This window comes from Choloepus didactylus, chromosome 15, assembly GCF_015220235.1.
Source record: "Choloepus didactylus isolate mChoDid1 chromosome 15, mChoDid1.pri, whole genome shotgun sequence".
In the NCBI taxonomy this organism is placed as follows: Eukaryota; Metazoa; Chordata; class Mammalia; order Pilosa; family Megalonychidae; genus Choloepus; species Choloepus didactylus.
In genome coordinates, this window is record NC_051321.1 from 37,754,622 (window position 1) to 37,782,419 (window position 27,798).

Here is a 27,798-nt window from a genome sequence, read left to right on the forward strand (position 1 = left end):
CGCTTTGCCACCTTCAGCTGCAGTTCAGTCCAGCTCTTTCACCCCTAGGGCTAAAATAGGTCATGTATCCTGAGACTTCTAAGTTCTCAGCTCCCAGCTAGTAAGTAACCAATGAAGAAGTGACTCATGGGAAATAAGCAACAGTTGAAAGCAGGATATAAAAATACAGAGGAACACAGAATAAAGAGAGGAAAATTGAGACAAGGAGAAAAACTTTCCTAGACAGAGTAGTGATCAGTGATAGATCAAAACCTTTTTTTCAACTGTGGTCCTCTTGGGGTTCAGCCCAGCTCTGGTCTTTTATGAGAAAATGGAATGTTGTTTTGGCCTACAGTTACTCTGCAGCCTAGTCCCTGAGATGGCAAGAATATAAGCTAGGAAAGGGCCTCTCCTTTTCTAAATGGCATGCCAATGTCAGCACATACAGGCGTCACAACTAAAGCATATGGATCTCATTTCAATAAAAGCCAAGCACTCTAAAGAAATCAATTGCTAACCAACTGTGTTCTGGTTAAATTTGTCATTTAGATAATTAACTTCTGAGAGAGAAAATCTAGTAGATATTCATTTGGGTTTTCTATTGTTCTAGGTTGCTAATGCTGTCAGAATGAAAAACACCAGAAATGGATTGGCTTTTATAAAGGGGGTTTATTTGGTTACAGAGTTACAGTCTTAAGGCAATAAAGTGTCCAAGGTAAGTCATCAACAACCGGGTACCTTCACTGGAGGATGGCCAATGGTGTCCGGAAACCCTCTGTTAGCTGGGAAGGCACTTGGCTGGTGTGTGCTCCAGAGTTCTGGTTTCAAAATGGCTTTCTCCCAGGACATTCCTCTCTAGGCTGCAGTTCCTCAAAAATGTCACTCTTAGTGGCTCTTGCGGTGTTTGTCCTCTCTTAGCTTCTCCGGAGCAAGTCTGCTTTCAATGGCCATCTTCAAACTGTCTCTCATCTGCAGCTACTTTCTCAGCTTCTGTGCACTCTTCAAAGTGTCCCTCTTGGCTGTAGCAAGCTCGCTCCTTTTGTCTGAGCTTACATAGTGCTCCAATAATCAAGGCCCACGCTGAATGGGTGGGGCCATGCCTCCATGGAAATTATCTCATCAGAGTTATCACCTGCAGTTGGGTGGGTCACATCTCCATGGAAACACTAAAAGGATTCCAATCTAATCAGCACTAAAACATCTGCCCTACAAGACTGCATCAAAGAATATGGCTTTCTCTGGAGGACATAATACATTCAAACCAGCACATCTATATTTTACCAATTGCCAGGTTAGATAATCCAAAAACTACTCAGTTTCTAACTCCTTGAAGAAAAGCAACTATCAAATTACTATTTAATATTTTACCCTCAGTCTTTATCAAGAGATGATAAGAAATATTTTAATAAAAATGTGTCTGAATCTCCTGGAGAACTTGGTTTGAAAACATTGCTATTATGTTTTTCAGTAATTCTTGCAGAAGCCATACTTCGAGGTCTAGTTCATCTTCTCTGACTCTGATCCCAACCCCTGTAGGTAGAATTAATTGTTCTTTCGATAACATTGCCATAGAATTTGATACCTTTATATTAAAGCATTTAATCTGAGCCCCAAGAAAGTAGGTACAGTGCGTATGCATCTTTATACCAACATTTATTTTAGTGCTTGCTATGTGCAAGGCATTGTGTTAGTTCTCACATACCTATGTGGAAGACATTCAATAATTTTTAGAATTAGATTGGACAGAACTGAATTTCAATCCCAGGAATAATTTGGTCTCTTTCATAGAAGTGGTATATTTTCTTTGATTAGAGAATTAGAACTATGTAATCCTTTTTTGTTTATCTTTCTGTCTTGGCTACTAGGAAGCTCACATTTAAATGTAATATTCAATTGCAGAAACTCACTTCTCCCAAGTTCTTGGTATATTTATCCCCCCTCCATATGCACTTTATAATCCTGTTATTTTTGAACTGACTTTTTATATGTCTGATTTTATTGCAATATGCTTAAAATCCTTTCTAGAAAATGATGAATATAGATATTACATTTAAAAGCAAATTTACAAATGTCATTTAATTTGACCTTCTTAGAATTACTTCAATGTTGAGTATTAGAATTATTCTACTTTACCTCATGTTTTTCAATCATCATTTCATCAAAAATGTTGATATATATATTATCTTTTATTTTAGATAAGCTTGAGAAGCTGAAATCATGTTCTGGTGAACTGAAAAAAAGGACATATTTAAATGCTTAATTTTTTTCAAAATCCCATTATTTTATAAGAGCATTATGCATAAAGAGCTATAAAATTACCTGTGTTCTTTCCTTTTATAAAATGTAAACTAAGTAGAAGCTATGTGATTTGAAGAGTGTCTAGACCTTTCATTAAAGCCTGAGTGTGCTTTGTAATTTTTTTCTCTTAAGGTAATATGCATGAAAGTAAAAATATTTAAATGTAAAGTGGAAAGGCTTTCACTACAGTCATCCATTGCAAACAAATTATCTGGAGTGTGGTGCATTAGGATTTTCCAGCTATTTTAAATTCTGCTACTTTCTGCTAGTTCAACCATGCTCTCGTTTAGTAGATAGTACTATTACCATGGAGCTTATTATCTTTTCCATACTTATGTTCTCCAAACAGAAATTGGAATCGTGGAGTGCATCCAACTTTCCAAGATGGCCAGTGATGGCTTATAGGATTGGGTATGTTTTTGGAGGTAGCTGAAAGGACAGTGTAGTATACCAGAATAATGAACTTCCACTCTTAGCTTCAGCTTACATATCAAATTTAGATCAAATCCTAAGAACAATGAAAATCACAATAATGTACAGTAGGTTATTTTACATGGAGAAACTGAAGCTCAGAGAAATTAAATAACTTGTTCAAGATAATGCCACCAGCAAGTGACAGAACCCTGATATTACACCAATCCTGATTTCAAAGACAAGGCTCTACTATACCAACTGCTATTGTCATTATTTGTTTAAGCCTGTTATGTAAGGAAGCAACTACTATTTCAAAGGATCCCCAATAATTTCTGCAACTTTCTGAGACCTACAGGCAGTGACAACTGAAAAATTTAGAGAACAATTTTAAGTTGAGGCTTCCTTATATTGCCAAGTGACACTCAGGTGACTCTCCCTGCTGCTTCAAGGGTTTCCTTTCATGTTGTGATGGCCTAAGTCAGGACAGGATCTTCAGTGTATATATGCAAGTACTCTACTAGCAGGAGAAACTACAACTATTATCCTCAAGACATTCTCCAGCATGTAGACTTACTATATACCTTAAATTGCTCAAGTCCTTGTGCAAATTATCTTGCATTCTGCATTTTACTCAAACTTTCACCAAACTTCATTATAAATTCTCCTCCAAAGTAGAGCTCACAAGATTAACAACTATTTGCTATTTATTTACTATTACTATTCCATTTGTATGTATTTTTTATTTATAAAATGTGATGGGGACCATGTGAAGGAGGCAGAGAGGCAAGCCAAGGGACTCCAAAGATTGCAGCAAGCCAGCACCAGATGGCCTGGGAGAAAGCAAGTTTTGCTGATACCTTGATTTTGGACTACTTCTAGTCTCAAAACTGAGGATCCAAGATGGCAGATTAGGAGAGACAGAGCAAAATTCTCTTCCATGAAAGACACTAGATATAGGACAGAAAGCACTCCAGAACAGCAGTTCCAGGGAGCCACCGGCTGGGCAGGGATTTCTACACCATAGTGAGTGTGTACTTGGAGAAACTGAGAGGCTGTGTTAAAGACAGGCGAATGTTTGGCCCGGAAGGCTGCCAGGGAAGAGGCAGCTGGAGCCAGTGGATGGCGTGGAGGGGAGAAGACTTCCATGCCTCAGGCACCTTCCTCAGTACCTAGTGTGGATGATAACCCTTCAAAGGCTCACAGCCAAGACACTTGTGCTAGGGACTGGAGGTTGGAGCAGGCAGACAAGCACAGAAAGGGCAGCTTTCCATGCCCTGTGCAGCCATTTTTGCAGCTGACTGGGAGAAAAACCTTCGCATCCCCATGGCTGAGAGCTTCATTGAGGGAATTTGGGATTTGGCAGGCTTGTGATGGCATCCATACTTCCTCCACAGAAGCCCACAGTGTGCAGAGCCTAGAAGCAGGGGTGCCACACAGATGTGCCAGGAGCCCTCCCCCAATCCCAGGGATTATGGGTGCATGGCAAACTGGGACTGTGGGGCATTTGAATTGGGACATGAGCCGTGCAGCTCTGTAGCCCCAAAGTATTCCACCCACTGTCCTGAGAATGACTGGGACCACGGTGTCCTGGAGCAGACTCCCTGCCAAACTGCACAGGGCATGGCACTACCCACAGGTCTGGCAGTCCCTAATGCACACAGAAAATTGGTGCACTAATTGGACCTCCACATGGTTTGAACCCCCAATCAATGCATAGATGAAGTTGGGGAGAACTGACTTGAGTGTAAAAGGTGGCTCAGGGGCACCATCTGCTGGTAGGTCATGGAAAGTGCACTCCACCAAGCTGTACCTCTGCCAAATTATAGATAAATGTTCAAATAAACCTACATATCCTAAAAGAACCCTATCAAGATAAGCAAATGCCAAGAGGTCAAAACAACAGAAAATTATAAAGCATATGAAGAAACCAGAAGATATTGATAACCCAAACATTCAAATTAAAAAGCCAGAGGGGACACAGAACTTGGAACGATTAATCAAAGAAGTACACACAAATATCAATATCATGGCTCAGGATATGAAGGACATGAAGACCCTAGAAGAGCATGAAGAAGAATTTGCAAGAGTGAAAAAAAAAAAAAAAGCAGGTCTTATGGAAATAAAAGAAACTGTTGATCAAATTAAGAATATTCTTGAGACACATAATACCAGATTTGAAGAGGTAAAGGAACAAATTAGCAAACTCGAAGATAAGATAACATGAAAGCACAAAAGAACAAATGGTGAAAAAAATAAAAAAATTTGAAATGGATCCCAGGGAAATGATGGACAACATGAAGTACCCAAATATAAGAATCACTGGTATTCCAGAAGGTGAAGAGAAGAGTAAAGGTCTAGGAAAAGTATTTGAAGACATTTTTGGGGAAAACTTCTCAACCCTTCTAAAATGACATAAATACGCAAGTCAAAGATTCCCAACAAATTCTAAATAGAATAAATCTAAATAAACCCACCCCAAGACACATTCTGATCAGACTGTCAAATGCTAAAGAGAAGCAGAAAGTTCTGAAAGCAGCAAGAGAGCAGAAGAGAAGAGTAAAGGTCTAGGAAAAGTATCTGAAGACATCATTGGGGAAAACTTCCTAACCCTTCTAAATGACACAAATATGCAAATCAAAAATGTCCAGTGAACTCCAAATAGAATAAATCCAAATAAACCCACTCCAAGACACATTCTGATCAGATTGTCAAATGCTAAAGACAAGCAAAAAGTTCTGAAAGCAGCAAGAGAGAAGTGATTCACCACAAGGGAAACAAGACTAACTACTGACTACTCAGCGAGCGCCATGGAGGTGAAAAGGCAGTGGTATGACATATTTAAAATTCTGAAAGAGAAAAATGGCTGACCAAGAATTCTTTACCCAGCAAAGTTCTCCTTCAAAATTGAGAGAGAGCTTAAAATTTTCACAAACAGCTGCTGAGAGAATTTGTCAACAGGAGACCTGCCCTACAAGAAATACTAAAGGGAGCGCTACTGCTGTGAAAAAAAGAAAGGAGAGAGAGTCTTGGAAAGGGCACAGAACTGAAGAGTTTTAAAGAGAGAGAGGGAAAAAAATAGATCTGACAAATAAAAACCAAAGGATAAGATTGCTGATTCAAGTACTGCCATCACAGTAATAACATCGAATGTGAATGGATTAAACTCCCAAATAAAAAGATATAGAATGGCAGAATGGATTAAAAATATGAACCACCAATATGTTGTTTACAAGAGATTCATCTTAGACCCAGCAACACAAAGAAACTGAAAGTGAAAGGATGGAAAAAAATATTCCATGCAAGCTATAGCCAAAAGAAAGCAGGGATAGCAATACTAATTTCAGACAAAATAGAATTTAAAAGCAAGGATGTTATAAGAGACAAAGAAGGACACTATATACTAATAAAAGGGACATTCACCAAGAAGAAATAATGATCATAAATGTTTATGCACCCAATCAAGGTGCTCAAAAGGACAGGAGAAAAACACTGGCAAAACTGAAGGAAGCAATAGATGTAGCCACAATAATTGTAGGAGACTTCAATACACCACTCTCCCCTATAGATAGATCAACCAGACAAAGGACCAATAAGGTAAATGGTAACCTAAACAATGTGATAAACAAATTATACTTAACAGACATATATAGAGCATTACATCCCAAATTACCAGGATATACAGTCTTCTCTAGTGCTCATGGAACTTTCTCCAAGATAGATCATATGCTGGGGCATAAAGCAAGCCTCAATAAATTTAAAAAGATTGAAATTATTCAAAGCACATTCTCTGACCACAATGGAATGCAACTTGAAGTCAATAACCATCAAAGATCCAGAACATTCACAAATATCTGGAGGTTAAACAACACAGCCCTAAACAATCAGTGGGTCAAAGAAGAAATGACAAGGGAAATTGCTAAATATCTAGAGACGAATGAAAACGAGAACACAACATATCAAAACTTATGGGATGCAGTGAAGGTGGTATTGAGTGGGAAATTTACAGCTCTAAATGCATACATTAAAAAGGAAGAAAGAGCTAAAATCAAAGAACTAATGGAACAACTGAAGGAGCTAGAAAATGATCAGCAAACTAATCCCAAAGCAAGTAGAAGAAAAGAAATAACAAGGATTAAAGCAGAAATAAATGATATGGAGAATAAAAAACAATAAAGAGAATAAATAAAACCAAAAGTTGGTTCTTTAAGAAGATCAGCAAGATTGGCAAACCCTTAGCTAAACTGACAAAATCAGAAAGAGAAAAGACCCAAATAAACAAAGTCATAAATGAGAGGGGGGACATTACCACGGTCCCAAAGAAATTAAAAAATCTTAAGAGGATACTATGAACAACCATACACCAACAAACAAGAGAATACAGAGGAAATGGATAATTTCCTGGAAACACATGAATAACTTAGACTGACCAGAGAAGAAATAGAAGACCTCAACAAACCATTCACAAGCAAAGAGATTCATTCAGTCATCCAAAAGCTTCCTATAAATAAAAGCCCAGGGCCAGATGGCTTCATAGGGGAATTTGACCAAACTTTCCAGAAAGACATGACACCATTCCTACTTAAACTCTTTCAAAAAATTGAATAAAATGGAACATTACCTAACTCATTTTATGAAGCCAACATCGTTCTAATACAAAAACCAAATAAAGATGCTACAAGAAAGGAAAAACTACAGGTCAATCTCCCTAATGATTATAGATGCAAAAATTCTTAACAAAATACTTACAAATCAAATCCAAAGACACATTTGAAAAAATAATACACCATGACCAAGGAAGTTCATCCCAGGCAGGCAAGGGTGGTTCAATACAAGAAAATCAATCAATGTAATACAACACATTAACAAATCAAAAGGGAAAAATCAAATGATCATCTCAATAGATGCAGAAAAAGCATTCAACAAAATTCAGCATCCTTTTCTGATTAAAAAAAAAAAAACTTCAAAAGGTAGGAATTGAAGGAAACTTCCTCAATATGATACAGGACATATATGAAAAACCCATGGCTGGCATATTACTCAATGGTGAGAGACTGAAAGGCTTCTCTCCAAGATCAGGAACAAGACAAGGATGCCCACTGGCACCACTATTATTCAATATTGTGCTAGAAGTTCTATTTAGAGCAATCTGGCAAGACAAAGAAATAAAAGGCATCCAAATAGCAAAAGAAGAAGTAAAACTGTCATTATTTGCAGATGATATGATCTTATATTTGGAAAATCCTGAGAAATCGATGACACAGCTACTTGAGCTAATAAGCAAACAATAAAGTGCTGGGATTCAGGATTAATGCACATAAGTCAGTAACATTCCTATACACTAGAAATGACCTAACTGAAGAGACACTCAAGAAAAAGATTCCATTCTCAAAAGCAACTAAAAAAATCAAATACCTAGGAATAAATTTAAGCAAGGATGCAGAAGACATCTACACAGAAAATTATATAACTTTACTAAAAGAAATAGAAGGGGACCTAAGAGATGGAAATATATTCTGTGTTCATGGATAGGAAGGCTAAACATTGTTAAGATGTCAATCCTACCCAAACTGATCTACAGATTCAATGCAATTTCAATCAACATTCCAACAACCTACTTTTCAGACCTGGAAAAGTGAGTTATCAAATTTATTTGGAAGGGAAAGATGCCTCGAATTGCTGAAAACATTCTAAAAAAGAAAAATGAAGTGGGAAGACTTACACTTCCCGACTATGAAGCTTACTATAAAGCCACAGGAGTCAAAACAGCATAGTATTGACACAAAGATAGATATACTGATCAATGGAATTGAACAGAGAATTCGGAAATAGACCCCCAATCTATGGTCAACTGATTTTTGATAAGGCCCTCACATCCACTGAACTGGGACATAACAGTCTCTTCAACAAATGGGGCTGGGAGAACTGGATATCCATATCCAAAAGAATGAAAGAAAACCCCTACCTCACAACCTATATAAAAATTAACTCAAAGTGGATCAAAGGCCTCAATATAAGAGACAGTACCATAAAACTCGTAGAAGATAATGTAGGGAAACATCTTCAAGACCAATCATTAAGAGATCACTTCTTAGACCTTACACCCAAAGCACAAGCAACAAAAGAAAAAACAGATAAATGGGAACTCCTCAAAATTAAAAGCTTCTGTGCCTCAAAGGAATTTGTCAAAAGGGTGAAGAGGCAGCCAACTCAATGGGAGAAAATATGTGGAAACCATGTATCTGATAGGAGACTGATATCTTGCTATTATATAAAGAAATCCTACAACTCAATGACAATAGTAAAATCAGCCCAATTATAAAATGGGCAAAAGATATGAAAAGACATTTCTCTGGAGAGGAAATACAAACAGCTACACATGAAAAAAATGTTCATCTTCACTAGTTATTAGGGAGATGCAAATCAAGACCACAATGAGATATGGGAGAACAAATGAATGTCAACCATGCAGAGTGTTGAAAAGGGGATGGTATTGGGGAAAAAATATAATCAAAGAAAACTGGAGTCTATGGTCAACAGTAGTATTGTAATATGCTTCCATTAAATGAAACAAAGGCAATATACCAAAGCTGAATGTGTATGAGAGGGGGGTATAAGGGAGGAATATGGGATTATTGGTAGTGGTGGTGTTGTCTGATCCTAGTATTATATTGTATTGTATGATATTTTATTTTTCTTTTTATTATTCATTTAAAAGAAACTTTTTTTGTAGTAATCAATATGTTCAAGTGCTGACTGTGGTGACAAATGCACAACTATATGATGATACCATGAACAATTGATTTTATACTATGGATAACCGGTATGTGAATATAGCATATAAAATTGTAGGAAAAAATATAAACAGGGATAACAGTGCTAGAGAAAACATGGAGACAGGGATGCACATATTTACCATTGGTTAGGAGGCAGAATGGTGTAGCCTTTCTGGAAGACAGTGTGGTGGTTCCAAAAGAAGCCAAGTGTGTGGGTGCCATAAAGCCCTGCAACCTCATTAGGGGTCATTTACTTGGAGGATCTGAGACCAGGGACAGGAATGGACATTTGCACACTAGTGTTTATGAACGCAGTATGCATGATTTGCAATGGGTGGAGGTGGCCTAAGGGTACATCAACTGAGGAACAGAATGGTGAACTGCTGTGTGTGCATACAATGGAATACTGAGCAACTGGGAGAAGGAGTGAATCTGTGAGACAGGCAACAAGGTGAATGGATACTGTAGACAGCATTTTGAGTGAACTACACCAGAAAAAAAGGTAAACACTATAATGCCTCACCAATACGGACTAACTACAATGTGTAAACTCAAAATTGAATCTTAGAGCACAGCTTATCAGGGCAATGCTTATTGTAATGGTTCCTAGATTGTAAGCTCATACAGTAGTCACATCTATTCCTGAATTGTAATGGCTATCTCCAGATTCTGAGATGCTGATTCCTTTGTGTATAATCTGATAGATCCCTGGAACTTTGGGTATCTGTGCGACACCTGAAACTCAGAGCTAGAGCTCGGCAGATATGAATGTCAGTATTAGCACATACGGCAACTGTTGAAAAAGCTGAAAAATAGTCCAGACTTTAATTAGAGCTATGAATGCAGCAGATCTGGTTAGGACTAGGGCAAGTCGGGCCAAAGGGTAAAGGATGATTCTAACTGTGTTTTAAAACTTCAACTTCCATGTGAGATCAGGGGAAGAGATGTTTATTTGGTGCAGGATCTATATTTCCTAAACAATTTAACTCGTACAGTTTGTTCAAATACCATAATTACGTGGAACTTTGAATAGGAAGTGAGACCAGGTAGGGTTATATAGGTTAGTGTGAAATAGTGACACATCCCAAAGTAATTTGGGCAGAGAATAAAAATATATATGCAGGGCCCTCCTGAAGAGCTGGGGGAATATGCAGAAGTGTTGGACTTCCTCACCTGGATTGTTGCTGATGTTCCCACAAACATTGAGAACTGGTGGTTTGGTATGCCGAGCCCTCTATCTTGGGGCTTGCCCTTATGAAGCTCGTTACTGCAAAGGAGAGGCTAAACCTGCTTATAATTGTGCCTAAGAGTCTTCTCCTGAGTACCTCTTTGTTGCTCAGATGTGGCCCTCTCTCTCTAGATAACCCAACTCTACAGGTAAACTCACTGCCCTCCCTGCTATGTGGGATCTGACTCCCAGGGGTGTAAATTTCCCTGGCAATTCAGGATATGACTCCTGAGGATGAATCTGGACCTGACATAGTGAGACTGAGAACATCTTCTTGACCAAAAGGGGGATGCGAAATGAAACAAAATAAAGTTTCAGTGGCTGAGGGATTCCAAATGGAGTTGAGAGGTCACTCTGGTGGGCATTCTTACACACTGCATAGATAGCCCTTTTTAGGTTTTAATGTACTGGAATAGCTAGAAGTAAATACTTGAAACTATCAAACTGCAACCCAGCAGCCTTGACTCTTGAAGACAACTGTATAACAATGTAGCTTACAAGGGGTGACAGTGTGATTGTGAAAGCCTTGTGGATCACACTCCCTTTACCCAGTGTAAAGATGGTTGAGTAGAAAAATGAGGACAAAAACTAAATGAAAAATAGGGTGGGGAGGGATGATTTGGGTATCCTTTTTTACTTTTATTTTTTATTCTTATTTTTACTTTTTCTGGTGTAAGGAAAATGTTCAAAAAATAGACTGGGGCCCCGCCAACCACGCGCTGGGCGCAGAGTGGTGGTCGTGGGTGGAAAGGGTGATGGGCGCCGCGACTAACGCGCGCCTGTGAATTGTGCACTGGAAGATGAGCAAGAGGGGAAACGTGATGCTGGGGATACGGCACCACTGTGGACATTTTCAAAAATAAGGGGGGATTCTGGGAAGATGGTGGCATAGAAAGAAGTGGAAGACTTAGTCTCCCCCAGAACAATTCATAAATGAACAAAAAACCAGTAAATAACCTGGAATGGCAGGGGGAGACAAACGTGACAGTACACTCAACCTCCACCGACATGAATTGGGAGGAATGCCCGAGATCACAGCATAAAATCTGTAAGTAAAACTGTGGACCTGCGCTGAGAGCCTAGAACCTAGAGCCGGGAGCCCCTCCCTCACGGAAGCCGCACCGTGCACTTTCTCAGCCCAGCTCCAAGTAAGGTTTTAATAATAACTGCTCAATACAGACAGCGAATCCTCAACAAGCAGACAGAGGCTTTTAGTGACAACTGACCTTGGGAGAATCGGGGGAAATATTCTGTCTCTCACTCTCTCTCTGTGGAGTAAACCTCAGCTGCTCTCAGCCCACAAGGCATTGCAGTAAAGACAGCCTCACACATTCTGTATTCTGAAACGAGCTGAGAGACCCACGGCACAGCCAAGCGGCCAGGGCTTCCCTAGAGGGACGGTGCACACTGATGACATAGCACGGCATCCCCCTCGGCTGAGGGAGGATCGTGGCTGGGAGGGGGGATCCACTCAGAGAACCCAGGGGCGCTACGCCAAGTCCGGTGGTTTATGGGATACCGAGAGAGAGCTGCCCTTCCTCCCTGGCCACCCGTGCGCACGCCCCACATTCAGGGCGGGCGACTCCAGCGGCGTGCCCAGGCTGAGCTCCCCAATCGAACACACAAGAATCATTTCCCCTCACTAAGCGAGAACTAACTGGAGGGATATAGGTGGCTCACAGACGCCATCTGCTGGTTAGGTAGAGAAAGTGTACGTCACCAAACTGTGTCTCTGAAAAATTAGATCAACATCCCTTTCTTTTTATACAACTTGAAAGAACCCTATCAAGCAAAACAAATGCCAAGAGGCCAAAAACAACAGAAAATCTTGATGCATATGATAAAACCAGATGATATGGAGAATCCAGCTCCAAACACACAAATCAAGATTTCGGAAGAAACGTTATACCTCGCAAATTTAATTACAGAACTACAATCAAAGAGTGAAAACATGGCAAAGGATTTAAAGGACATCAAGAGGACCATGGCCCAGGATATAAGTGCCATAAAAAAGACCCTAGAAGAGCATAAAGAAGACATTGCAAGAGTAAATAAAAAAATAGAAGATCTTATGGAAATAAAAGAAACTGTTGGCCAAATTAAAAAGACTCTGGATATTCACAATACAAGACTAGAGGAAGCTGAACAACATCTCAGTGTCCTAGAAATCCACAGAACAAAAAATGAAAGAACAAAAGAAAGAATGGAGAAAAAAATTGAAAAAATCGCAATGTATCTCAGGGATAAGATAGATAAAATAAAACGTCCAAACGTAAGACTCATTGGTGTCCCAGAAGGGGAAGAGAAGGGTAAAGGTCTAGAAAGAGTATTCAAAGAAATTGTTGGGGAAAACTTCCCAAACCTTCTACACAATATAAACAAACAAAGCATAAATGCCCAAAGAACTCCAAATAGAATAAATCCAAATAAACCCACCCCAAGACATATTCTGATCAGACTGTCAAATACTGAAAAGAAGGAGCAAGTTCTGAAAGCAGCAAGAGAAAAGCAATTCACCACATACAAAGGAAACAATATAAGACTAAGTAGTGACTACTCAGTGGCCACTATGGAGGTGAGAAGGCAGTGGCATGACACATTTAAAATTCTGAGAGAGAAAAATTTCCAGCCAAGAATACTTTATCCAGCAAACCTCTCCTTCAAATTTGAGGGAGAGCTTAAATTTTTCACAGACAAACAAATGCTGAGAGACTTTGCCAATAAAAGACCTGCCCTACTTCAGATTCTAAAGGAAGCCCTACCAACAGAGAGACAAAGAAAGGAGAAGGACATATAGAGAATTTTAACAGACATATATAGTACCTTACATCCCAAATCACCAGGACACTCATTTTTCTCTAGTGATCGCAGATCTTTCTCCAGAAGGGACCATAAGCTGGGACATAAAACAAGCCTCAAGAAATTAAAAAAAGAAAATTGAATATACTCAAAGAACATTCTCCAAACACAATGGAATACAAATAGAAGTCAATAATTTTTGAATTATAACTCCACTATTTACTTCCTACATGATAAAAAATACACAAACTCTAAGGACAAATCAGTGGTTTTGAACTCAATGTAAAATATGCAATTTTAGACAACTATATAAAGGTGGGGGAATGAAGGAGTATAGGAACATAGTTTATGTGCCCTATTGAAGTGAAGGTGGTATCAAAGAAAACAAGATTGATAGGGATTTAAGAGGTTAATTTTAAGCCCCACAGTAAACACAAAGAAATTATCAGAGAATATAACCATAGAGATGAAATTAGAGTTTGGGTTAAGAGAAATGGGGGAAGGGGCAATGGGAAGCTAAGAAAGGAGTGTAGGGTTGCTGTTTGAGGTGAAGGGAAATTTCTAGCAATGGATGGTGGGAAAGAGCATAACATCATTCTAAATGTGATTAATCCCACTAATGGAAGGCTAGGGAGGGGGTGGAATGGGAAGATTTAGGTTGTATATATGTTTCCACAATTGAAAAAAGGAAAAAAAAAAAAAGACAGTCTAACTAGATGACAATTGAATGCTAAGGATGAACTTGGATGGGATTGGAGGGTGGAGGACAGGTGGCTCGAAGGGACACAGTTGAGACATACAGAAAAGGAAATATAGAATGTAAGCACTGTATCATTGTTGAATCTCTTATACTTCTTAGCTGTGCTTAATGGAATTACATAAAACAATGTTCTTGTTCATGGGAAGTACATACTTGAATTATAGTGTATCTTCAAGGATGTGTGCAGCTAATTCTCATATGTTCAGAAGACAGACAAATATATGATGGATGATAGATAGGGAGGGAGGGAGGGAAAGAAATAGTGACGTGACAGCATGTTAAAGTTGGTGGATTGAGCTATCGGGGGAGGGGGTTCAGGGTATGATGGAATTCTGTGTATGGGGCTAGTATTGTTTTTGCAACTATTCATGTAACTTTGAATTTATTTCAAAATAAAGTAAAAAAAATAGATTGGGTGATGAATGCACAACTATAGTATGGTACTGTGAACAGCTGATTGTACACCATGGATGACTGTATGACATGTGAATATATTTCAATAAAACTGAATTTTAAAAAAAAGAAAAATAAAAAAAAATAAAAGACCACAATGAGATATTATCTCACACCAATAAGAATGGCTGCCATTAAACAGGAAACTACAAATGCTGGAGAGGATGTGGAGAAATTGGAACTCTTATTCATTGCTGGTGGGACTGTATAATGGTATAGCCATTCTGGAAGACAATTTGGCAGTTCCTCAGAAAACTAAATATCAAGTTACCCTATGATCCAACAATTCCACTTCTCGGTATATACCCAGAAGATCTGAAAGCAGTGACAGGAACAGATATTTGCACACTGATATTCACAGTGGCATTGTTCACAATTGCCAGGAGATGGAAACAATCCAAACCTCCTTCAACAGATGAGTGGGTAAACAAAATGTGGCATATACACATGATGGAATACTATGCAGCAGTAAGAAGGAATGAGGTAGTGAAACATATGACAATGTGCATGAACCCTGAAGACATAATGTTGAGTGAAATAAGCCAGACACAAAAGGAGAGAGATTGTATGTTACATCAATGTGAACTCTGTGAAAAATGTAAAATAAGTGTCTTATAATGTAGAATATAGGGGAACTAGATATAAACAGAAGGTAGTGAAGTGGAAACAATAATCTAATATGTACAGATATGATAATGAGGGTACTGTGAACAGTTGAGACAATGGTTCATTAATGGGCTTATAAGTATCAGTGATGCATGGATGGCGAACATGCTTGTAACTGGTTGTTTAAAGGCATATAACCCATGGAGTAGCACCACAAACTCAAATAAGTGTTAGCATGATATACTTACATGGTATGACAGTGGTGCAGAGAGTTAACAACAGAGTGGTATGGAAAACCTACCCATTGCGTATATTTTGTAGGAATATCTTACCAACACTAATACTAGGAATGAATAATTGGCAGCTGACAAGAGCTCTGGGATGTATTATGTTATAATTGTTTAAAGTTGAGAGTGATGATTATTGTACAACTAAGTGAAGATAATGTAAGAAACTGACCATTTATCTTGGGATAGAATATATATTAAGTGAAATTAGGAACCCACCACTTAGTAAATCAAGCCCTCGACTTGAGGCTTGCTCTTATGAAATTTAGGGTTGTAAATAGGAGGCTGAGCCCTCCTATAACTATGCCTAAGAGGCACCTCCAGGGAACCTCTTTTGTTGCTCAGATGTGGCCTGATTCTCTCTAAGCCCAACTTGGCAAATAAATTCATTAACCTCCTCCCCTACAAAGGACATGACTCCCAAGGGAATGAATCTCCCTGGTGATGTGGGACATAACTTCTGGGACTGAGCCTGGCCCTGGCAGTGAGGGATTGAAAATGCCTACTTGACCAAAAGGGGGAAAAAGGAAAGGTAACTAGCTGAAGTCACAGTGGCTGAGAGATCCCAATTACAGTTGAGAGGCTATCCTGGAGGTTTCTCTTCTGCAAGCTCCAGCTAGACATCCCAAATGGCCACAGTATGCCATGCCCTTACCAAAAGTAGTTCCCAAATACCTAGGTTCCTACCTGAGATTCTATAAAAGATCCATTCACTAAGTTTTATCTCTCAGAAACTTAAATCCACCAGAGAGTTCCTATGCCAGACAAGTCCTAAAACTCAGAGGTAACAGCCTCTTTAAGATCAACAATTAGATGCAGCCCCTTTCCCCATGCTGTCGACACCCCCTTTAATATGAACAAGTTAGGGTGCTCACTGCCTAGACAATGCTGAAGATGAAGCAAGAGACTGAGAGGAAGGGGTAGCAACAAACAAGATAAGATTTAACAAAGGTCTATGAATGCTGAAACTTTATATAATTATACATTTATTTTTTGGATGCTGGGGTGTTGGAAGGGTTGGAAGGAGGTAAATGATTTGGTGGAACTGTAGCTTATAGCATCCTTTGGGATATGCTCTATAGCTGCTGTTGAATTGTGCCTTGAAGGTCTTCAAGTTTTTCTGTATAAACCTTGCATTGCATAATAGGGAAAGGACTGAGACTGTGGAGCTGTAACCCATAACAATTTTTGAAATTACCTATATAACTGCTTGTTGAGCTATACATAGAGAGTTGACACCTTTCTGTATGTATATTTTACAATAATGGAAAATTGCTGAAGTTGTGGAACTGTGATCCATGACATTCTTGGAAATTTGCTCTCCAACAACTTGTGAAATCGCACTTTGAAAGTTATCACTGTTGTGTATATATGTTAAAGTTCACAATAAAAAAGAAAATGTGATGGGGAGAGGGCAGCAGAGGTCTTATATCTAAGGCAACAAAAACGGCAGTAGGATGGTTTTGCTTTAGCCAAATCCTCTGATCCACTTGTTTGTACTACAAATGTGTTCTTGGCTTAGAGCATACTGCCGTAATTCCAAGAATGTAAACACCCTACAACTTTCTTCTCTTTGGTTCACTTGTATGTTCTATGTTCATTTTTATTACTGAATGTTTTATGTTTCCCTAAATCAATTTATTCAATGCAGTATATTATTTATAACTCTAACTTCTAAATTAATATACCAAATATTTCCAAACATATCCTTTACAAACCTAACCAAGTACATTTTATATATGCATTATGTAACTTAATATTATACAATACAGTATAATAAACTTCCTTTTCAACTGATACTCATTAAAAAGTTCAGGTAAACAATTATCAGAGAATAAAGCAAAGCAAGGTCCAGACAGGAAGTCAAATAACAAGGGCTCTGAAAATACAAAGTTGAGCCCATGTTGGATCTGGAAGAAAACAACTGATTTCTGCTAATAACATAAGTATCCATAGCATCTATGCCAACAAAATTCCAAGAGCTGATATAGCCTTTCTGCCTACAAGATGTCATTGCATATACACAATGATTAGGTCAGTCCTTCTGAGTTCTGTTTAGCTTTTGCTGGTAAGGAATATAACATATATAACATATGATAAATTGGACATATTTATCATATAAAATGAGGAGAAAATCCGTCTGCCCTACATATAAGAATCAGAAGTCAATTTTCCTACTGCTCAAATAAAAATAGAACTATATTATTTGGAAAATGTTTAGATGTTTGATAAATGTTACCTATCATCAGGGAAATTTGAACTCAGCAGTAAAGTACAGCAATATTAGAGGATACAGGTATGGAATTAGATCAATTTTCACTGGGTTTGTTGTGTGTGTATGTGTGTGTATTCCTATGTACAATATTTGTTCGAGACCATACCTGTTTTTTACTTGGGTGGTAAGCAGGAGCACAGGTGTACATTTCTTTTTAGATTTTAAAGTCTGGCATTAACTATTTCAATTAAAAGCACCTTTTATATACAGGGACACTGTAGGAAAAGAGCCTATCTCTCACTCTTGAGGAAGTGCAAATGGCCTAAAATTTAATGCAATTTGATATAATTTTAAATTAAAGAAAGTAAAGGAAGGCAACTATTTATTAAACAAAACTTTTAAACAAGAACAAACCAAAAAAAGAAAATATTGATACAATTAAAAACTTTTCATCAAATTGTATCATAAAGAAAGTAAAAAGCCAAATCATCAAAAAAAAGAGAACTTTAATACATGTAACTGACAAAGGGCTTGTATTCAGAATATACATAGAACTTCTAAAAAGAAACAGAAAGCACACTAGAAAAATGGGCAAAAGACATGTAAAGACATTCCACAGGAAAGGAAATACCAATGACCAATAATTTATGAAAAGAAGTAAAACTTCAATAGAAATTAGGAAATATAAATTAAACCACAATGAAAATATCATTTTAGGCCAACCAGATTGGAAAAAGTATTTTTAAAAATACAAGTTATTAAAGATGTGACAAAACAGGAACTTCTATACACTGCTGTTGGGTGTATATTGGTACAGTCACTTTAGAAAACAGTTTGGCAATAACTAGTAAAGCTGAAACTGAATTCAACCTACCAATTCCATTCCCAGACATATATCCTAGATCAGTGGTTCTCAAAGTGTGGTCACTGGACCAGTAGCATCAGTATTACCTGGAAACCTGTTAGAAATGGAATTATCGGACCCTACCACAGACCTAGGTAAATTAGAAATTTGGGGGTGGGCTTGGCAATCTGTTTTAAGAAGTGCTCCAGGTGATTCTAATGCACAACAAAGTTTGAGAACCACTGTCTTAGAAATTCTTGCACATGTGCTCCAGAAGACATGTACAAGAATATTCAAGCAATGTTGTTTGCAATAGCAAAATCTGGAAATAACCCAAATGTGCATCAACAGGAGAAAGTATAAATTATGGAATTTTTATACAATGGAATACACTACAGAGTGAAAGTAAATCTATTATAGCTATAAGCATAAACATGGATATATTTCTCAAAATAATTAAGAGTGAAGAAACAAGATTGAGAAGAATATATAAATATGATTTGATTTACATAAAATTGAAGAACATGCACAAGTAAATATACATTGTTAGTGACATACACCCATGAGGTACAATTATAAAAGAAAAGAGGGAATGATAAACACAAAGTTGATGATTCTCACTTCTGAAGGGACAGAAAGGGGATGCAATTAGGTATTGGCACAGAAAAGCCTTCAAAGGTATTGGTAAAATGCTATTTTCTAAGGCGGTGTTAAAAAATAAGTGTTCATTTTATTATTTTATTTTTCTTCAGAACATAAACATACATGTATATAATTTCATGACAGAAATGTTTCTTAATTAAAAACCTTAAAAATAAAACCCATCTAGATAGTTATTTTCAATAAATGGTTCAAGAAAATAATTTTGTTACTGCTCATTTTTTAGGAGGTGAGTAAAAATGCACTCCAACTTACCTAAAATCTAATTTAATTTCTTCATTCCAGCAAGGATGAGATCCACTTGCAGTGTTGGTTTGGTACACAGTGTGTTGAAAAGAAACTTCCACGAAAGGGTGCACAATATCCTGAAAGACATATTAAATATTGACTAGTTCATTGTAATATTTTTATATACTTGGTAAAAGTAGGAGGCTAGGAAATTACTTGGTTACTGGCTATCAATTTGATGGCTTACTTTTTATAGTTTTTCAAACAACCATCTTTCATTCATTCATTTATTCATGTAATAAACATTTACTGATCCCTATTCTATGCCAGGTACTTTTCTAAAATAAATGAAACTTTCCCTTAAGGATTTCACAGTCTACCAGGGGAAAATAAACAGCTAAACAAAGAATTACAATGAAATGTGAGAAAAAAAACAACAGAAATTCATTCAGATATAACAGGACAGGGAATGATTAACTTCTGAGGTGAGGACAAGGAAGACTTCACTGAGAAAATATTGCTTGAGCTTGGGTTTTGAAGCATTAAGTAACAATATGGGGATGTGTGGAGGCCTTTCCAAGCAAAGAAAGGACATGTACAGAGGCCTGCCAGGACAAATTGTAGTACCATACAGCTGTGGGCTGGAGAGAGAAGAGGCTGATTGGTAGGCAAGGGCCAGATTATTAAGGAATTTGTAGCCATCCTAAGGAACCTCTACCTTGTTCTATAGACCCTAACAGTAGGGAATGAAATGGTTAAAATTATAAAGAAAACCTTCACTGTGTTATGGAGAGTGAATTGGAAACCCAAGAGATTAGAGGTGGAGAGTGCAATCAGAAGCCCGTAGCAATTCAGGGCAAACGCAATGAATATTGTGTTTTATAGAAGTGTTAAACACTTATCTCATTTAGGATTTCATCTGAGGCTACTGATTCGATTGTTCCTTTATGTCGGAGACGAGATATAGATGATATCAAATAAGTAGGCATATCCAAGGCTCTTCAGGAAAAAACAATACAAAGACAAACTTTAATTAATCTTAATATTAGGTTGTAGTGGGAGTGAGTGGGTTTTTGTCTATGCTTATCAATATATACAATCAGTTTCCCTCCATCTTACAGAGTTTGCTTTGGATTCTCATATTGTAGGTAGATGGAGCTAAACACTTGGTAAGCACTACTCTGGAAGAGTGACTCCTAAATGCTGAACTATGGACAGGATCCAGTCTATGATAAAGTTTTTACTGGTCCTCAGCAAAAGGAGAAAAATAAGGAAAGTGATATTTTCAGATTATATTCCTATTTTTTTTGTGTTACAATATTCTTTCTTTTAGAAAATGATGATTATAGAAAGAGGTGGTGTCCTTATTTCACAAAAAAGTAAGCCTCTGAAATGTGCATTTGTCTTAAGAATATTCAATTCTATTAAATGAGTAAAGCTGCAGTTTGTAAAACATAGGCCTTTAAGAAGTTTTAAATACAGATTAGTAGCTGGTCAGCAAAAAGTTTGTTTTTCATAGGTAGAATTCATAGGATGTGATAAATACAAGAAAATAAAGTAGTGCACATGTGTTAAACATAGAGAGGGATACCTAATATTCCTGAGGCATCTGGTTACTAAATATTTACTAATAATATATGAGACTAAATATACAAGAGGCACTAAATACTGTAATGCTATCTTATACTATAGTATAAGAATACTATACATATACATGAGCATTTAATATTCATGAGGCCTTAATTTAGCTGCCAATTGGTGATACCCATTCTGGCCCCATGCATCCTCTGCACAAGAAACAAATAAAACCCACTGAGTGCCTGCTGAAGGGTTGGATGAGATCTAATTTTTGCAGAAGTCACCTAAAACGACAAGTCTGAAACAGGAAGAGCAGGGTTTAACTGTAGCGATTCTGATTTCATGAATCATTCCAAGTTTGCTTTTTAGTTTTCCTGGGACATTTCCTAATATAAAAGTAGTGTTCCACCTCATCTTTCCAGCTGTCTGCTCCCAGTACTGACAGGGGATAGTGGCAAGGAATAGTACAGCTGGCAGCAACAGTTTCAGAAGTTTTCACAATAGAGAATAGAGACAAAAGGCAATTATTTTATATAGCATGAGAAAGTGAGCATGTGACAAATATCCAAAAATGTATATGTTATTAAAGTTACTTTGGGGAATCTCAAACTTCTGAAAACTGTTAATACTTGGTAATGACAGTAAGTCTGACTATCCCAATGAAGATTTCAACTTTCACTCAGTTTATGGTTATGAAGTATTAATGCAGTACAAAATTTCAGAAATAGGACAGTATGGAAATTTAGGACATTTAAGATAGATCTTTTGCAACTCTTAAAAATTGGTGCATAGTGCCTCACCTATTAACTGTCGTTTTCCTGGTAGGAATATTATAGGCCCTCAGTATTCTGACAAGAATCTTAATATCTCCATGAGATACAGTCTGTGCTGCAACTTTTTTCCTTTCTTTTCTCTGAGGCTTTAACTTTCTTCGTCGTTCAACAAGCTTGCAAACTGCATGTGTCAACTGGCTAAAATAAAAAAAAAATGATCAGCTGTATGTACACAAAGTAATCTATTTTTAAAAAGACTGATTTTTAAAATTAATTATTGTAAATAAGACCATTATTCTGAACCATATTCTCTCCATTACAAAGGAGACAAAGAGTCGTCTTAAACCCAAGAATCTTTTAAGCCTTGGAAAGAAGAGATGCTATGCTCACTCATGTTAAGACAGAATGTGATTGCTCCATGTCCTTTGGATGCAGGGTTCAAGAAGAGAAATGGACATGGAGACAAAAAGCAATGAAATATGTTCCTTCTTCAGAAAATTATTCATTATTCAGGAATCCTTTTTTTAAAGTTTATTGGATACTCAAATTTTCTACAAGGTTTTGAAACAGGAGTTACTTGTTACCCACACTGCCAACCTGGCAACAAAAACACATGGGATTATAGCTTTATGGTCACCCCCTGTTTTCTCCCAAGGACTGAAAATAAAATACAATAGATTTCAACTTCCTAAACCAAAAGAAACCTTACTGGTAATCCTAAGGATCTGAAAGTGGCCTCTAGGGAGGTTAACTTAGAGGTTCTTCCCTCTAAATTTCATAAATAGAACAATATGGGAATTAATTGCTTCAGCAAAGGCTCCTTCAGCTGCTGCTTGTGAATGGCACTACCCCTGGCCACTGACGATGCCTGGTTTTAAAGGGGGGCGGTTGCAGGCTTAGTGCGTGGTGCTTTCAGCAGTGGCTGTTCAGAAGCAGCCCCAGGACAGGAAATTCTAATGGCAGAACTATTTTGGGACAAAGGTATTCCTTTTATTTTTCTTTCTTTCCCCAAACACTATCAATAAGCAGAGGTGAGGTGAAAATTTAAAATATGCTACAATTGAAACATATAACATGTAGATAGGTCCAAAAAGCAATTTTAAAATGACCAAATATATTTTAAGGCACTATATCTCACTTTGTGCTCTGAAACTTCATCTTGTGATAAGTGATAATATAAAAAAATAGGAATTTATTAAAGGTCATTGAAGGTATTAATTAAATTATTTAACTTGGCTTTATTATCAACTTAAATTTAATTAATTTATTAAATTTTATAATAAATTTCATATTTAAAATAATTTTAATATATACCTTGTAGATACAATTTCCTCATAATCAGTCACGATATTTGATAAGTTAAATTTGTTAACTTTGACAATTCCTTTTACTATCAACCTTCTCATCTACAAAAAAAAAATTAGAATTTAAAGAAATGCAGATAATTTATATTTTAAGGTTAAGTATTTATAATGCTACTGGTACTATTTTTTTACTCTTAATTTTTGCAAGCAATGAATGGAAAGAGGGATTAGATGACTGAAAATATGGCCTGCCAGTGACAAAAGGGGCTCTGTCACACCTAGAATAGCTACAGCGCTCTAACTTTCCACCACCTCACAGTAACAGAGAACAAACTAGTGTAGCACTTTAAGTTTGATTTCAATTGCCACTCACATCTGAAGTAAATCAAGGCAGGCATTATTATTGTCTGTTCTTATTAGAGAAGAAAGTGGGACTGAGAGATTAGTTACTTGCCCAATGGCATACAGAGTAGTTAGAATAGGCCTTGAGACGCCTGGCTGGGGCTCTTCTAGCTATGACGTGGTTGCTTCTCACCTATCCCCATGAAGGATCTGGAGTGTATCTCTTAGATCTTTCCAGGGCTCTTTCTGCTGCCTTTCAACTTAACCTACAAGGCTGCTCTGGGCAGCAAAGGCTATGCTCTTGGATGAGATCCTACTGTTGCAGGAGTCTTAGAAATCACCTCAGCCCTGTAGTTTCTTTCCGTTCTTCATTAATTTTGCAAACATTTTATCAGCATTTTTTAGTGAAGGGCTGGGCACTGCAGATCTACAGATATAGTTCCTGCACTCCAGAAGCTTAGGGTGGAGTGATGAGGCATCATTGAAAAGATAAAAGGAGTGAAATTCAGTGAGGGGTTCTACCTCAAAACTGGTTAAGGCTTTGCTATAGTGTTCTGCAAGTATTAAGTATTTGACATTGGATTGAAGTACATCTGCTTCTCTAATCCTTCCTGCCTGCTTCTGTAGCTCCTTCATCCCTTCATCTCCTGAATTGCTATGGTCTATGGCATTATGAGGCTCCAGTAAAAAAGGGATTCTGAAAAAACGCTGTCTTATCTCTCAAAGCGAACTTTTTGGATCAAAGAAGAGATGGACAGTCTTTGAGGCTGAAATCCACATTTAAGAAAAAAGTTAATAATGAGTTTGCTGTCAACTGAAATAATCTCTGCACCAACAATATACATCAAGATTTACAGATGGTAAGTAGCTTAGAAAAGGAAGTCTGAAAAGAATAAAAAAAAAACCCTCAGTGATCAGAAAGAGGCGATGAGTAAGTGTACATGTCTATTTGACTCTCCGGAAAGAGCATAATTCCATACAACCATCAGCCCAGTTTTCATAAAAGTAAATGGATAATTATCATAATATTGTCTCATCAATCCTAACAAAGGTACTCCACTAGCGCAAAGGGCTAATAATAGGGGAAACTGTGCTTGTGAGGGGGGTATACGGGAACTCTGTAAAATAAATAAATAAATAAACAAACGAACAAAGTAAACGCAAATATTTGATAATACTTTTTGTTGTTTTTGTTACCTTTTTCAAAAAATTGGCAGAATTAATCCTTTGTGCTGTAATAGAATTCACATCTGAAATGGATATATCGCTCTGTATCTGCCTTTCATATTCCTAAACAGAAAATTAAGTTAGTTTCACTTCTTGAAATTAAAAAAGAGTTTGTAACAAAGAGTTACATGCTGTAATAAAACATTAACTGTTCATTTGAGTTCATGTGTAAGAGGGTATTGGTAACACTCTGGCATTGAGCGAAACACATTTCTTTCAGATTTTCCCACTGAGAATTAGCAAAAAACAATTTATGACCACATTGTATTTGCTTCCAGGATGAAGTCCATTCATCTTTCAAAACCAAGTTATGACTGAGAAAATATCTTTATATTGAGAAACAATTCTTCATGTATGCATTTACCTGGCAATCACTAAAAACAAAACAAATGGGAAGTAGTACAGTATAGTGGTCAAGAACGTAGAGTTTGGAGGCAGACAGTCCTGGGTTCAAGTTGGCCCTGTCTGTTTGGGGGGGAAGCTGATTAACTGATCCAGATCTTGGTTTCCTCTTCTGTAATAATAAAGACAGCTACAACATTGGTAGTGGTCATATTAGCAGCAGTAGTAGTGGTACCTTACATCACAGGATTCCTGTGATACTTAACTGAAGGTATCTATAAAGCACCAGGCACATACTAAGTAGTCAATATGTGGTGACTATAATCAACAACTTTAATTTTACATGCATAATTGGTATAAGATTGTCAGAATGCTTCAGCTATATAATTTGTAATAAATTTGCATGTTATTTATGCATTTGTGGTATACATCCCCAAAGCCCATGGAAATCCTTTTATTTTATAGATATCACTAAAGACTACAAAAACATAGTGAAGTAGAAACTTTAGAATTTTCATCCATGTTACAATGAGTGAATTCCCATTATCTGAGGGTAAGTTATTTGTTCTACTAATCATCCAAGAGAATTCTTAAAATTAATCCCATTGACAACATATTTTACTTAAGGACATATTATATTAATATTTCATATCAATTTATTTACTTTTTAAAGTATTAATTTGTAGGCGTTACTTAAACATTTTGGATATTCTTTTTCTGTTATATGTATTTTAAGACTCTTAATCTATGGGCAAATTTATAAATCTTTTCTGTTTAGTTTGTACTTTTATGTCTTATTTAAGTAATACTTTCCTACCCCATGATTTAGATAGCCACTTGTATTTTTAAATACTTTTATTTTGAAGAGTTTAAGAATTATAAGAAATTGCAAATTGTATAGACAGTGCCCATGTAATCGATCTTCACTCAGCTGCCACCAATGATAATATACATAATCATAATATACTGTCAAAACCATAAAGTTAATGTTGGTACAATACTATTAACTAAGATAAAGAACTTATTTGGATTTATGTCAAGGATTTCTTTTTACTTTTTTAATTAGAGAAGTTGTAGTTTTACAGAAAAGTCATGTAAAAAATACAGCATTCCTGTATACTGCTCCCAACCTCCATTATTAACACTTCCCAATAGTGTGGGTACTTTGGTTATAACGGAAGAAAGAATATTAAAATTGTACTATTAACTTTAGTCACTAGATTTCATTAGGGTATATTTTTTCCCCTTGTAACATCCTACTATTAACACCTTACATTAGTGTGGCACATGTTATACTTCATGCAGGAACACTTTTAGAGTTCCCTGTGTTGTACAGTCCTATACTTTATCCTTTAATTTTTATTCTAGTAACATATATAAAACCTAAAATTTCCCCTTTTAACAACATTCACATATATAATTCAGTGCTGTTAATTACACTCACAGTGTTGTGCTACCATCACCACCATCCATTTCCAAAACTTTATAATCAAAGTTAAGTACAAATTGTGTACAAATTAAGCATTAATTCCCCATTCCCTACCCCCAACCCAGCCCCTGGTAACCTATATTCTAGATTCTAACTCTATGAGTTTGCTTATTCTAATCAGTACATATCAGTGAGATCATACAATATTTGTCCTTTTTTTCTGGCTTATTTTAGTCAACATAATATCTTTAAAGTTCATCCATTTCATCACGTGAACCAGAACTTCATTCCTTTCCAATGATGAATAACATTCCATTGTATGTATATACCACCATTTCACCCTTTGCTAATCCATTCATTGGTTGATGGACTCTTGGGTTGCTTCCATCTTTTGGCAATTGGGAATAATACCGCTATGAACAACAGTGTGCAAAATCTGAGTCCCTGCTTTCAATTCTTTTGGATATATATTTAGTAGAGAGATTGCCGGGTCATACGGTAATTCTATAGTTAGCTTTCTGAGAAACTGCCAAACTGTCTTCCACAGTGGCTGCACCATTTTACATTCCCACCAGCAATAAATGAGTGTTTCTATTTCTCCACATTCTCTCCAACACTTGTAATTTTCTGTTGTTGTTGTTTTTTTTTAATAGTTGCCATTCTAGTGGATGTGAAATGGTATCTCATTGTGATTTTGATTTGCATTTTCCTAATAGCTAATGATGTTGAGCTCTTTTCATGTGCTTTTTAGTCATTTGTATAACCTCTTTGGAGAAATGTCTATTCAAGTCTTTTGCCCATTTTTAAAACTGGATTGTCCTTTTATTGTTGGGTTGCAGGATTTCTTTATATTTTCTGGATATTAAACCCTTAAGAGATATGTAGTTTCCATATATTTTCTCCCATTGAGTAGGCTGCCTTTTCACTTTTGTGATAAAGTCCTTTGATACACAAAGTTTTAAATTTTGATTAGGTCCCATTTATCTATTTTTCTTTTGTTGATTGTGGTTTGGGTGTAAAGTCTAAGAAATCATTGCCTAACACAAGATCCTGAAGATGCTTCCCTACATTTTTTTCTAGGAGTTTTACAGTCCTGGTTCTTATATTTAGGTCTTTGATCCATTTTGAGTTAATTTTTGCATGTGGTATGAGATAAGACTCCTCCTTCATTCTTTCGCAAGTGGATATGCAGTTCTCCCAGCACCATTTGTTGAAGAGACTATTCTTTCTCAGTTGAGTGGACATGGCAGCCTTGTCAA

At 36.9% G+C, this 27,798-nt stretch overlaps 1 protein-coding gene across 1 annotated transcript in view; it reads right to left on the minus strand.

Annotated features, from left to right (window-relative positions):
- Positions 1-27,798, minus strand: part of CC2D2B (coiled-coil and C2 domain containing 2B) — a 161,469-nt gene that overhangs the window by 30,986 nt on the left and 102,685 nt on the right. Inside the window, exons 19-24 of the mRNA XM_037803884.1 lie at positions 24,739-24,831; positions 23,210-23,301; positions 21,923-22,093; positions 20,447-20,543; positions 19,572-19,681; positions 2,113-2,209 (exon numbers count right to left, since the gene is read on the minus strand). Of these exons, the coding sequence (XP_037659812.1) occupies positions 2,113-2,209; positions 19,572-19,681; positions 20,447-20,543; positions 21,923-22,093; positions 23,210-23,301; positions 24,739-24,831 (660 nt within the window). The remainder of the gene's footprint in view (positions 1-2,112; positions 2,210-19,571; positions 19,682-20,446; positions 20,544-21,922; positions 22,094-23,209; positions 23,302-24,738; positions 24,832-27,798) is intronic.